At 41.4% G+C, this 15,049-nt stretch overlaps 1 protein-coding gene across 3 annotated transcripts in view; it reads right to left on the bottom strand.

Moving 5' to 3' along the window:
• Positions 1–15,049, bottom strand: part of kcnab1a (potassium voltage-gated channel subfamily A regulatory beta subunit 1a) — a 353,998-nt gene that overhangs the window by 18,730 nt on the left and 320,219 nt on the right. For all 3 annotated transcript variants that reach the window (XM_073041060.1, XM_073041058.1, XM_073041059.1), the window contains exons 6-8: positions 10,984–11,028; positions 5,786–5,829; positions 4,593–4,679 (exon numbers count right to left, since the gene is read on the bottom strand). In XM_073041060.1, coding sequence (XP_072897161.1) covers positions 4,593–4,679; positions 5,786–5,829; positions 10,984–11,028 — 176 coding nt within the window. The remainder of the gene's footprint in view (positions 1–4,592; positions 4,680–5,785; positions 5,830–10,983; positions 11,029–15,049) is intronic.

Raw genomic sequence — 15,049 nt, forward strand, 5'->3', positions numbered from 1 at the left:
TCCTTGGATGCATGTGTTTGAGTCACGAGTGATATATCACAATATTTAATTTTGTGTAACACTTTAAAATCTACACAGAAACAAGATAATTACATAGCATTAGAAATACATTGCATAAATCTTTTTAGTTTTCATATAATATATCCAGACCATTTAACATATGTACTTTGACAACAATGAAATATACAACCAATTTTATTGAAGGTTTACACAGAACATAAAAAACACTGTACAGGCCCTTTAGCCCACCATATTGGACTGGCCCTTTAACCTACTCCACGATTAATCCAACCCTTCCCTCACACATAGCCCTCTATTCTGCTTTCAGCCATCTGCCTATCTAAGGGTGCCTTAAATGTCCCTAATGTATCTGCCTTTACCATCACCCCTGGCAGGGCGTTCTACACACCAGCCACTCTCCGAATAAGAAAACTTTTGACATCCACTCCTATAATTTATCCAGACAACTTAAAGAAGAGACTGCTTGTATTTGCCATTTCCGCCCTGGGAAAAAAGTCTTCGCCTGTCCACTCTATCATTGTGTACATGTCGCACAATTCACCTCTCATCCTCCCTCTCTCCAAAGAGAAAAGCCAGTAGCTTATCCTCATAAAACATGCCTTCTAACCCAGAGAGCATCCTGGTAAATCTGCTCTATCCATCCTTCCTATAATGAGGCAACCAGAACTGAAAACAAGGGTTAGCCAGAGCTTTATAGAGCTACAACATTACCATTGCTCTTGAATTCAACCCTCTAACTAATGAAGGCCAACAGAGCAAAGTCCAAAATCAAAGTACATAGATGTCATTATATACAACCCTGAGATTCATTTTCTTGTGAGAATTCACAGTAAATACAAATAAACAAAATATAGTCAATTGAAAACCACACACAAAGATGAACAAACAACCAATGTGAAAAGGGACTAAAAGAGAAAGAAAAACAAAATAATAATAATAAATAAATAGTCAATAAATATTGAGAACAAGAATTGTAGAGTTGTTGAAAGTGAGTTCCTAGGTTGTGGAACCATTTCAGAGTTGGGATGAGTTAAGTTACTCCTCTGGTTCAAAAGCCTGATGGTTGAAGGGAAATAACTTTCTAAACTTTAAACTTTGACTTTGAACTTTGCCCTGTTGGCCTTCACTGTTCCTAGTGGTGTGGGACCTGAAGCTCTTGTACCTCCTTCCTGATGGCAGCAACGAGAAAAGAGAGTGGTGGATGTTGCTGTCCTGCGACAACACTTTATGTAAGTGTGCTCAATGGTGGGGAGGGCTTTATCCGTGATGGACTGGGCCACATCCACTACTTTTTGTAGGCTTTTCCATTCAAGGGTGTTGGTGTTTCCACACTAGACCTTGATACAACCAGTCAGAATTCTTTCCACCACTCATCTATAGAAGTTTGTCGAAGTTCTAGTTGACATGCCAAACTTTCACAAACTTCTAAGAAAGTAGAGGCACTGACATGACTTCTTGTAATGGCAGTTACGTGTAGGACCCTGGACAAATTGTCGGAAATTATAACATTGAGGAATTTAAAGTTGCTAACACTCTTCTGCCTCTGATGAGGTCTGCCTCATGGACTCCGGTTTCCTCCTCAAAACACTTTGGTTTTTATGACTTTGAGTGAGAGGCACCACCAGATTTTCAATCTCCCTCCTATATGCTGATCTGTTACACCTCTGATTCAGCCAACAACAGTGGTGTCATCAGCAAACTTAAATATGGCATTGGAGCTGTGTTAACCTCACACTCTTAAGTATAAAGCAAGTAGACCAGGGGGCTAAGCACACAGCCTTGTGGTGCACCTATGCTGATGGAGATATTGCCAATCTGAACTGACCAGTGTCTGCAAGTGACAAAATTGAGGATCCAATTGCACAAGGAAGTATTGAGACCTAGGTCTTGGAGCTAAAGATTAGTTTTGAGGGAGTGATAGTATTGAATGCAGAGCTGTAGTCAGCAAAGAGCATCCTGATGTATGTATCTTCACTGACCAGATGTTCCAGGGTTGAGAGACGAGCCAATGAAACGGTATCTGCTGTTGATCTGTTGTGTGGATAAACAAACTGGAGCAGCTCTGAGTCACTCCACAGGCAAGAGTTGACATGTTTCATCACCAACCTCGCAAAGCTCTTCATCACAGGGGATGTAAATGCTACTGGACAATAGTCATTGAGGCAGGTTACCATGTTCTTCTTGGGCACCAGTATAACTGAAGCCTGCTTGAAGCAGGTGGTTACCTCAGACTACAGAAGCGAGCGTTTAAAGGGATCAGTGAACACACCAACTGATTAGCACAGGTCTTTAGTACTCACTTTCTTAATCACTCTATCAACTTGTGCAGCAACTTTGAGTGATCTACGGACGTGAACTCCAAGATCCCTCTGTTCGTCCACACTGCTAAGAATCCTGCATTCTGCCTTCAGGTTTGACCTTCCAAAGTGAATCCCTTCACACTTTTTCAATTGAACTCCACCTACCACTTATCTGTCCAGCTCTGCATCCTATCAATGTCCTGTTGCAACCTATGACAAACTTCTAAACTATCCACAACAGCACCAACCTTCATGTCATCTGTTGCTTCAATCGACATTGTTTAGTGTACCTGATTTTGGCAGCTCTTCTGTTACACTTCTACTTTGCCTCAGGATTTTTACTACTGCATTACTTCAGTGCCCAGAGTAACAAACTTCACCTACTTTTTCATTCTCCTGATGGTATTGCAGATCGTAGGTTATTACAACAAAGATGGTGCTCAAGGCAGCCGGATTACAAAACGGTGTCTACAGCAACAGAATCCTACTTCTAGTGAGAGTATTTGCACAGGCAGATCATATATTGGATAGGCTGCTAGAATCTATGGTCAACATTAAAACGTGGCAGGTCACATATCCCACCACACTATAGCATTTTAAGGCTTCTAGCGGAGTGCTTATGGCTTTCTGCAGTTAAATATATGAAAAGGCTTTGTGTGAATATCTGATACGATTCTCAAAACATTACATGTATTCTCAAACTGACTGCATGACAGACTTAAAGAGGCAAGTAAATTATTGAGCTGCTCAGAAAAAAAGATATTAAATGGAGTAGAAACTGACCAGGAGAAAAGTGGCCAAACACAAGAAATAACTTGAGCAAATCAGCACGAGTCAGCTCCACTACAGACTTAACAACTGTTTCCTGTGCAGCAACATTAGATTCTATCTCTTAGTCACGTCTGACTAACCCCCTCAGCTTCCTTGACGTTGTTGGACACGCATCAAGGCTTCACACAGGCATGGATTCCACAATTCTGAAAGATACGTTTTTTTAAAACTACATCTCTCTTATTGGATTATTAATCAATAAATCTCTGTGAAGAATACCAATGAAAAAATCCCAAAACTCTCTCCTCACTACATCGTGTGCTGAAGGGATTTTTTCCTGTGCGGCACTGTTCGATATTCCATGTTCTTTGTCTGTTTAACACAATATACGTGCTTTTTCTGGGATGACACAGCAATGATTTGCTATTTCTATAACATCCACAAGGTCGTCTTCAGTTTGAGTGCAGATGGGAAACTGGCAAATATTCTGTTTTCCTGCCCTTCACACACAACACAAGGACCACCAGGCTAATTGCAGAGCAGGTGGTTATTTCCATAATATACTCATCACAATCAAAAGTTGCTTCCAATTCTTCCGAGACTGGACACCAACCACAAAATAAAGAGACAAGGTAAGCAGGGTTAAGGATAGGGGGTGAAGACCGGGTTATTTATTTATTTTTTAGATTTATTGGGATACAGTGTGGAATAGGCCCTTCCAGCCCTTTGAGCCACATCGCCCATCAATCCCTGATTTAACCTTAGCCCAGTCATGGGACAATTTACAATGCCCAATTAACCCTCTAACTGGTGCTTCTTCGTGTTGTGAGCACTCTCCTGCATTCCACAGGGAGGATGTACAGATTCCTTACAGACAACGTCAGGAATGAACTCCGACACTCCAACCTGTAAGAGTGTTGCACTAACCACTACGCTAACTTGCTGCCTCTTTCTGGTGAGGAACATTACAGGAAGTTTTACAAACTGCAATAAAAGTAAGAGGCAGATTATTTTATAGAAGCTGCCCCAGAAGATTAACTGAACAATTGTGAATCTTTAGTCAGAGTTCTACAAGCATCCAATGCACCTTACACATCAATGGACAGTCCTCCCCCCTCCCTGTACAGGCACCTCATATACAAACACCAAATAGATTGCTAAATCTGATCACTCTGCTGCAAAGACTGAAGTAGCTTCCTCATTATTATAGTTCTGATTGTTCAACAATCTAACAGCATATGACAGTAATAATAATAATAATAATAATACTTTATTTGTATATATAGTTGGGTAAAAAAGGCCAATTTATTTTGACATATTTTCGAATACTGTAGTTAACAGCCAGTGATCATATGATACTTTTTTAAAATGCAGGAATTGTCTATGTGGAGCAATTTGCTTTTGGTCAAGACACTGATTTTGGAGGTTCATTTTTGCCATCCTTATTAAGAACTTGTACAACAACAACACATTGAGCTTTAAAATGAAGTTATCACTGACCTTCCATTGGAGTGTTGGTGTCTGGTCGATTGGCAAATACAACATCAACATACTCGAGTTGCATTCTCTGCAGAGAAGCCTTTAAACCTGAAAGTAGAGCAAAAATCTGTGAGTAAGGAATGATCATTCAGCCAATAAATGCAGCCTACTTTTTGTGATCATCTGCTCAGTCAATGGCAGGAGCCTGCCTTTGTCAATATTCAACATGTTCCACCATCTTCAACACAACCCCCACCAAATGAGGAATAACATTAAGCATTTTTCTCGAATTTTTGTATTTCAAATGCCCCCATAACACTTTATGAGATGAATGAACAGATTGCACATGATGCTATTAAGTTAGATTTGTGATGGAGAGGTTAAAAGATATAATAAATCATCTGAAAGACACAAAGGAGGAATTTACAGGCAAAGTTGAATGCAGCTCTGTTCATCTGCCTCCCGGGTTTCCCTGTAGCTATTAAACTGGCTCCTTCACACAGAGTAGGTTGAAATCAGCAACACCAATTCTTTCAATTACTACCTGGGCTAATCATAATAAAGTCAAGGGCTTGCATCATAGGTACGTTGCCACTACAAGCTTGTAACTTGGTTTCGTAGCTATTGAATTAACTCTGACTGTTTGTAGAGATTCCTGAAAATACAGTAGTCAACCATCTCATTATGTTGGATGCTCCTTTTTAGAGGGGAAGAGAAAATGGGACCATTGCCTTATCCTGTTGTACATGTGTGATCCCTGCATGCAAATTACAAAGCATCACTGATCAACATTCAGGCTGAAATAAGTTGCCTAGTAGAAGGCAACATGTAAACATGTTTGCCAAACCCAAACATGTAAGCTTCTGTATTAATACTTCTTTCTACGTATTATACAAAAGTCTGAACGAACAGTATCAACCATCAAAATCAGAAACGAACTGTCACAACCATGCTTCGTCTAGCAGTACATGAGTGGGAGGATCAGTGATACAGATACAAGACCATCACATTGCCAGGATAGATCACTATTCCTTAAAACTCCCTGTTACAATATTTATACCTACTCCTTCAATAAGCAGTATAATTCCAACCTGACAGTTAAGTAGAATTCCTGGCATTTGTATATAATACTTCACATGAACGGATCTACAGAATCAGAGTAAAATTGTCAAAGATGGCAAAGTTTGTGAATTATGCTGTAACGCACACTGTACCTTCGATAATATGTTTTCGAGAAAGACCTCTTTCAGTCTCAGCCCTGTGGATGAGATTTAAGACATGTTAATAGTTTTCATGTAATAAATAATAATTCCAACACTTTCAAAGGCTGAACAAGTAAATTTTCTCATTCATCAAATTTTTATGTCCAAAGATTTACTTCCAAAGATATATTCTTCTGGCTTTTCAAACTATAAGTGCTGTAGATATTTGTTAAACACAAGAAATACTGCAGATGCTGGATATCCAAAGCAACACACAAAAAAATCCTGGAGGAACTCAGCAGGTTAGGCAGCATCCAAGGAAATGAACAAAGAATTGCTGTTTCAGGCCAAGACCCTTCTTCAGCACTGGAAAGGAAGGGGAAAGATGCCAGAATAAAAAGGTGGTACTAGAGGAAGGAGGCTAGCTAGAAACTGATAGATGAGGCCAGGTGGGTGGGAAAGATAAAGGGCTGGAGATGAAGGAATTTGAGAGAGGAAAGTGAACCATAGGAGAAAGGGAAGGAGGAAGTGCACTGGGGGAGGTGATAGGCATGTGAGAAGGGGGGAAAGAGAGGGATTTTTTTTTAACCAGAAGGAGAAATCGATATGCATGCTATCAAGTTGGAGGCTACCCAGATGGAATATAAAGTGTTGCTCCTCCAACCCGAGTGAGCAAGTGAGGAGTGAGCTCCTCCAACAAGAGGAAGCCATGGGCCCACATGTTGGAATGGGAATGGGAATTAAAATGTTTGACCACTGAGAACTTCTGCTTTTGGCGGATGCAGCAAAGGTGCTCGATAAAGTGGTTCCCCCATTTACAACAGGTCTCACCAATGTAGAAGAGGCTTTGTGGGGAGCACTTGGTATCTCCAGCCCGTTACCTTCCCCCCCTCCCCATCTGGCTTCACCTATCAGCTTCTAGCTATCCTCCTTCTCCTCCGCCACCTCTTTATTCTGACACCTTCCTCCTTCCTTTCCGGTCCTGAAGAGGGGGTTTCGGCCCTAAGCATGGACTATTTATTTCCATGGATACTGCCTGAACTGCTGAGTTCCTAGAGATATTTGTTGGCTGATTCTGAATACAGATCCACCGAACGTAAACATGTGCCCATGGAAGATGGGATGCATATTGCTCTTGTTAGTCAATAAAATACCAGAGCATTATTTAATACAGTATTCAGTTCCTACTTCACTTACGATCAAATGAATACAAACCAAACATGCATATCAGTACTTGTTAGCAAATCCTGAACTTAGAAACCAAAGCAGTTCAATACCTGATTCCTACACACAAAGTTAGAAATACAGTAAGTGCCTATTGTTAGAGCCTACAGTGAGCCGGACCTGCAATATTCTACATTGATCAATGTCCAACAGGGTCTCGTGATCACCAGAAAAATGACCAAGACCATCAGTTTTGCTGTTTGTTGGGCTGCACTACCCCCCCCCCCCCCCCCACGCACTGCCTAAGCCTACTGGTTGGTAGTTCAATTGGTCATTGTAAATTGCCCCGTGATTAGGCTCTGGTTAAATCGGGGGTTTCTGGGGGGTGCAGCTTGAAGGGCCAAGGGCCTATTCTGTGCTGCTTCGCAATAAATAAATCAAAAAAATACAGTAGAATTTTTTTACAAATCTTTAAGGAGATTACAGAAGTAAAGGTGATTCAGCTTGCGCATTTTTGACAGCTTCTCTGTATCTGTTCTAATACAGACACCAACTCGCTGTACCCCAGTACTGAGAGCCAATTCCAATCACTCCAACTTCATACAATCTGAAGATCAGTCAGAATTGCTGAATGGATGATCCATCCCTATTTCAATGGTTACAGAAACGGCTCTTCTGCCACTGACAAAGAAATGGTGGCATCAATGAATATCGCAAAAGCAATATCCCAGCTGAAGAATTATCGATGGTTCATGCCCCAGAATTAGCTGTGCCTCTGGCTAAGTTGCTACAATGCAGAGACAACACTGGCATTACCTGACAATGTGGAAAATTACCCCCAAAATCCACTCTCAACAATCAACAAAGTGATAGATGGTATCTTGAAAAGGGTTATTAAGTGAAATTTAACCTTTAATAAACTGTCAACCATGCCCAGTTTGCTTTGTCAAAAGCACCTGGCTTCTGTTGTGAAAATAGATCAAATTTCTGAATTCCTTGGTCGAGATGAGAGGAACTGTCCACAACATCAAGGCAATGCTTGGCTGAGTACAACACTGGGAAGCCCTATTAAAACTATCATGGGCATGAATGGGCAAACACATTCATGACAGATATTGTACTTTGCTCTTGGACAACATGATTGTTGGAGGTCAACTACCCAGCCCTACAATATCAATTGCTGGCATTCCTCAGGTAACATAGAAACATAGAAAATAGGTGCAGGAGTAGGCCCTTCGGCCCTTCGAGCCTGCACCGCCATTCAGTATGATCATGGCTGATCATCCAACTCAGAACCCTGTACCTGCTTTCTCTCCATACCCCCTGATCCCTTTAGCCACAAGGGCCATATCTAATTTCCTCTTAAATATAGCCAATGAACCGGCCTCAACTGTTTCCTGTGGCAGATAACTCCACAGGTTCACCACTCTGTGTGAAGAAGTTTTTCCTCATCTCGGTCCTAAAAGGCTTCCCTTTTATCCTTAAACTGTGACCCCTCGTTCTGGACTTCCCCAACATCGGAAACAATCTTCCTGCATCTAGCCTGTCCAATCCCTTTAGAATTTTATACATTTCAATAAGTTCCCCCCTCAATCTTCTAAATTCCAGTGAGTATAAGCCTAGTCGATCCAGTCTTTCTTCATATGAAAGTCCTGCCATCCCAGGAATCAATCTGGTGAACCTTCTTAGTACTCCCTCTATGGCAAGAATGTCTTTCCTCAGATTAGGGGACCAAAACTGCACACAATACTCTAGGTGCGGTCTCACCAAGGCCTTGTACAACTGCAGTAGAACCTCCCTGCTCCTGTACTCAAATCCTTTTGCTATGAATGCCAACATACCATTTGCCCTTTTCACCGCCTGCTGTACCTGCATGCCCACCTTCAATGACTGGTGTACAATGACACCAGGTCTCGTTGCACCTCCCCTTTTCCTAATCGGCCACCATTCAGATAATAATCTGTTTTCCTGTTCTTGCAACCAAAGTGGATAACCTCACATTTATCCACATTAAATTGCATCTGCCATGAATTTGCCCACTCACCTAATCTATCCAAGTCACCCTGCATCCTCTTAGCATCCTCCTCACAGCTAACACCTGCGCCCAGCTTCGTGTCATCCGCAAACTTGGAGATGCTGCATTTAATTCCCTCGTCTAAATCATTAATATATATTGTAAACAACTGGGGTCCCAGCACTGAGCCTTGCAGTACCCCACTAGTCACTGCCTGCCATTCTGAAAAGGTCCCGTTTACTCCCACTCTTTGCTTCCTGTCTGCCAATCAATTCTCTATCCACATCAATACCATACCACCAATACCGTGTGCTTTAAGTTTGCACACTAATCTCCTGTGTGTGACCTTGTCAAAAGCCTTTTGAAAATCTAAATATACCACATCCACTGGCTCTCCCCTATCCACTCTACTAGTTACATCTTCAAAAAATTCTATAAGATTCGTCGGACATGATTTTCCTTTCACAAATCCATGCTGACTTTGTCTGATGATTTCACCTCTTTCCAAATGTGCTGTTATCACATCTTTGATAACCGACTCTAGCATTTTCCCCACCACCGATGTCAGACTAACCGCTCTATAATTCCCCGGTTTTTCTCTCCCTCCTTTTTTAAAAAGTGGAGTTACATTAGCCACCCTCCAATCCTCAGGAACTAATCCAGAATCTAAGGAGTTTTGAAAAATCACTAATGGTGTAATATATTACCATGGGCTACCTTGTACTTACCTCCTATTTACACCAATGGCTTGTTTTACAGTCTTGTATAATCTATGTATATTTTCTTAGAGCAAGGACATGGGAACATAGTCACCTGCAGCTTCTTATTTCAAATTAGAATAATACTGCAATAAAGATAGTGAAGAGCTCCAGACGAGCAGCCAACCTGAGATGAATACAGGACATGAAGGTCTGTCTTAACATGAGAAACATAGAAACACAGAAAACCTACAGCACAATACAGGCCCTTTGGCCCACAATGCCATGCCAAACATGCACTTACCTTAGAAATTACTTAGGGTTACCCATAACCCTCTATTTTTCTAAGCTCCATGTACCTAGCCAGGAGTCTCTTAAAAGACCCTATCGTATCCGCCTCCACCACCATCACTGGCAGCCTATTCCATGCCTTCATCACCCTCTGCGCTAAAACTTACCACTGACATCTCCTCTGTACCTACTTCCAAGCACCTTAAGACTATGCCCTCTCGTGCTAGCCATTTCAGCCTCTGACTTTCCACACGATCAATGGCTCTTATTATACACCTCTATCAGGTCACCTCTCATCCTCCATCGCTCCAAGAAGAAAAGGCCGAGTTCACTCAACCTACTCTCCCCAATCCGGGTAACAGAATTTTACAGACTTTCAAGGCGACTGGGTTACTTGCATGTCTTCACATTGATATAGATACAGAACACCCACATCAGAACAAGGGCACAAGCACTGTAACTCTTAATGTCTATCAGGAGTGAAAACAGGCTACTTGTGTGATGCCCTCACATTCGAAGGCGATTCCGATCTGGACAGGGCTCCCTTTGATTTAGCATAAGGAAGCTGATCATAAGGCAGTTTGACAGTCAAGAGTAACCATTTCTTAACAGCTCAGGGGGAAGGGCCCAAACTGTCCTTTTCACAACATTATATCAGCTATGGAGCCATTCATAAGGGGAAGAGAAAGGGAGGTGAAAGTCAGCGTGTGGTCACAGGAGATCAGGGTAGATGCGATGTAAGATCTCGTTGTTCAAGTATGAGAGATTGTTATCTTAATTTAAAAATATCATAAAAGGCTAAAGTTTGTCAGTGTTGTAAATAGAAAATTCAATGCAAATCATGGACTGAATGAGAAACCACATTTGTTCAGCAGTTTCCTCAGACATTAAATATGCTTGTTGAGCTAATAAGGGAATCCATTAGTTGGATAGCTAATAACTGCTGACTGCTTAGGTACAAATAATTAACAGAACTAAATAAATTGCATTTAACTTACAAAGGGAAAAATAATGAGAGAATGGCAATGTTAATGAGCACTCACTTTCCTCCCCAGTAGATCTTCGTTGTTATCACCAAGCTCGATCGTCTGAAAGAGAAACATGGTAGAACAATCATTAGGTCAACAAATGGGGCCTGAAAACCTAGTTGGTACTTTTCAGCTCACTTGCATTGATTACCAATAAGTTTGCTATAATATGTGCCTGTCATCAATATCGTATCAGATTCAATGGGACCTGCGGGATTGGCAGGGAAGGATGGTGGATTGAGATGGATAGCTGATTGTCAGGATTGTGAAGTCAGGGAAAGAACTTTTGACTTCACTGTTAATATATTATTTTAATAAAGCTAAACTTCAGTTAGTGCCCAGAGAACCTTGAATGAGCAAACCTTAGTCCTAAGCTAATAAATTTGGTCTCAATTCGGTGCTAGGATGCAGCCCAAGATGCCTAAATGACAGGTCTCATGAATGTAACAATGGGGTCAGTACTTCAGTTGATCAGCCACAAAGTGTCCCTGTGATAAATGGAACTTTTGCCCATTTTACATCTTCAAAACAAGGACAGTTGGCTATTTTGTACCCATTGCGCAGTTAAAATTGATTTCTTTCTGGGAAAACAAGGCCAAACAAAAAACAAAATTATAAAGATGTTAAGAAAACAATTTTCTTCATGCAGGCCATTTGTGGAAGTTTTGTTTTTACTATGAAAACAGATTATTTTACAGCTAGCACACACAAAATGCTGGTGGAGCACAGCAGGCCAGGCAGCATCTATAAGGAGAAGCACTGTTGATGTTTCAGGCCGAGACCCTTCGTCAGGTCCTGAAATGTCTACAGTGCTTCTCTTTATAGATGCTGCCTGGCCTGCTGTGTTCCACCAGCATTTTGTGTGTGTTGTTTGAATTTCCAGCATCTGCAGATTTCCTCATGTTTGTTATTTTACAGCTTTTCATTTCCTTCTGTAATAAAAAAGTTGTTGCTAATAAATGACAGCTCACTGAAAGCCAAGAGAGGTACAACTCATGAATAATCAATACCATAAATTGTGTTGCTGCTGCTTTGATAAAATAACATTAAAACATACATAAATTTAATTAACGTTATTCTGGGATGCAAAACATCTTATAAAATCTGGTAAAAGCACAGAAATAAACACAGTTTCAGGGACAAATGCTAATTTAACTCATGTACACAATAACAGTCTCCTCACTTTTTAAAAGGATTCAGTTTCTAAGGTGTTTCTATTAGCAATGCATAACCATGATCTGTTGAATTAACTGCTGCATCCACGTGCTGATACAATAGCCACACACTGAGTATGTGAATGTTTCAGCAAGAGAAACCTAAATGACAAAATAGAACTTAACCTGGGGCATACATTTCTGAAATTCAAAACAGGGAAGTGACCCTAAAAACTAAGGTGAGGAGGCTCTTGGGCCTAAATTGATGCCCAAAGCTTGCCTGATGAAATTTATGAGTATTAAATTATGCAAATAGTCTTACGTGGTTGTAGTTTGAAAGCTTCAATGATATGTAGAGTGGGGTCTCCACTAATTTGCTCTAGGTAAGGCTCAGAAAAAAAGTTCTGCGGAGCTGTTATGCACTATTGTCCCTCAGATGATGTGGTGGTGCTGTCTTACCTCAGGTGCTTGCAGCTTCTTCCTGTGACTACTAAGATATCTGCAGCATGCTCGGGTTGCATCCCACATCCCAATGATCTGCTGTTAGGTTAAATGGCTACTGTAAAGCACCCCTTTGCAGGCAAGTGGGAAAGATAATTGAAGGAGATGTGGTGGGCATGTGAGAGAGAATATTCATCAAAGCTACAGGGGAAAGAAGGAGAAAGGAATGGAACTGATGGGATCACTCTCCTGGGAGCAGGCACTGATTCAGTTAGCTTAATGACCTCCTGAAAGATCATTAACAGTAAAACAGGTGGACTGAATGTGGCTTTCCCAGTCTGTTCATTTGACATTAATTACACTTTAGATTATCCATTTATTATCTTTCTACTGAATCTTAAAATTCTGATTTTAATGTTTCTGAAAACCTGTGCATCAACCACTTACTGTGCTTTCTCAAGGGAATACTGGCAAATGCAAGGATCTTATGCAAAACGGTTACGAGCAGGAATCCAGCCTTTTCATGATGTTGTGCACTAGAACACTGAGTGCTGTAGCATCTACTCAGGCCATTTGTTTACTGTGTATTATTTTTAATTGAAAACACTTGCACATCTACACCTTATAAACTATGAATGAACCTTCATTACACAAGACTTATGAAAAAGTAACTGCAGTTAACATTGTTTCAAAGCCTGAGCTCTATTATATCAAGAAACAAAACATGAACCTAACACGACAAGCTACCATGTAGATGATGAGGTTGATTTCAACTTTTCAGTGGAAACGGAGTCAATTACTTTCCTGTCCATATGTAGCAGAAAGATGCCTCAACAATTTTGTTGGCTGACACGAGAGACTGTATAAGCTGGAAAATGGAGCAACTAACAATCTGCTGGAGGAAATCAGCAGGTGGGGAGATTCCTGAAGGGTGGGAGGTTGAAGTTGTAAATATTTTGGGTTGAAACCCTGCCCCACGCTGTTGATCCACATACCTCAGGAAAACGCTTCGTTGGAATGGATCAGAAGAGACAGCTATCCCCAGCCACAACAAATGTGCAGGTCATATTTGGGTATGTCCAGACACTGGGGTTTTGGCAGGATTTTGAGTCAGGGAAGGGTGATTCTGTAGTGGAAAATCGGTAGAGGGAGCTAACCATAACCATATAACAATCACAGCACGAAAACAGGCCATTCCGGCCCTCCTAGTCCGTGCCGAACTCTTAATCTCACCTAGTCCCACCTACCCGCACTCAGCCCATAACCCTCCACTCCTTTCCTGTCCATATACCTATCCAATTTTACCTTAAATGACACAACTGAACTGGCCTCTACTACTTCTACAGGAAGCTCATTCCACACAGCTATCACTCTCTGAGTAAAGAAATACCCCCTCGTGTTTCCCTTAAACTTTTGCCCCCTAACTCTCAAATCATGTCCTCTCATGTCCTCCACATAACCTTTGTGAAGTCCAGTGATATTCTTTCCACAAAGTAATAGATTTAATTTAAGTAATTTCTAGTGTTTCCCATGTACTGACATCTTTAACCTCAGCTGGCAAACTTCGACTGCTTCACAGTTCAGCCTGTAACCTGGACTGTAGTCCATAAGGCATCATTCGATTGTGATCTGTATATTTAAAGAAGGGTCCTGCTACTGTTGAACAGACTTCTCACTGTGTTTGTAGAAATAGTAACAAGAATTAGTAGTCCACACTGACTCACTTGCTGAATTCAACATTATTTACTTCTCAATGACTCAGTTCCCTGGCCCTGGCCACTTTATTTTCACCATGGATGTCCAGTCTCTATACATTTCTATTCCCCATCAGCAAGCCCTTAAAGCTCTCTGCTTCTCACTCGACATCACTCCCCCTCCGCCATCGCACTCCTCCGTCTGGCAGAACTGGTCCTCACCCTCAACAATCTCTCTTTTGGGTCCTCGCTCTTGAGCTCTCACATAGGCCCAAGCTATGCCTGCCTTTTTGTTGTCTATGTGGAACAGTCCATGTTCCAAGCCTTCCCTGGTAATGCTCATCTCTTCCTGCACTACACTAATGACTTAATTGGTGCAACTTCATGCACCTATGCTGAGCTCCTCAATTTTATCAACTTTGCTTCCAACTTCCACCCTGCCCTTAAATTCATTTGGTCCATTTCTGCCACCTCTCTCCCCTTTCTTTATCTCTGTCTCCATCTCTGGAGACAAACTGTCAACCAACATCTTTTATAAACTTTATGATTCCAACGGCTACTTTGACTAAACCACTTGCCACCACCTCCTGTAAAAATGTTATTCCCTTTTCTACATTCCTTCATCTTTGCCACATCTATTCCAAGGAAGAGGTTTTCTTTTCCAGGGTATCAGAGATGTCCTCCTTCTTCAAAGAATGGAGTTTCCATTCTTCCAACATTGATGCTGCCCTCACCCGCATCTCCTCCATTTCTCGGACATCTGTGCTCACCCCATCTTCCTGACGCCTTAAC

Source organism: Hemitrygon akajei, chromosome 3 (assembly GCF_048418815.1).
Source record: "Hemitrygon akajei chromosome 3, sHemAka1.3, whole genome shotgun sequence".
NCBI classification, from domain to species: Eukaryota; Metazoa; Chordata; class Chondrichthyes; order Myliobatiformes; family Dasyatidae; genus Hemitrygon; species Hemitrygon akajei.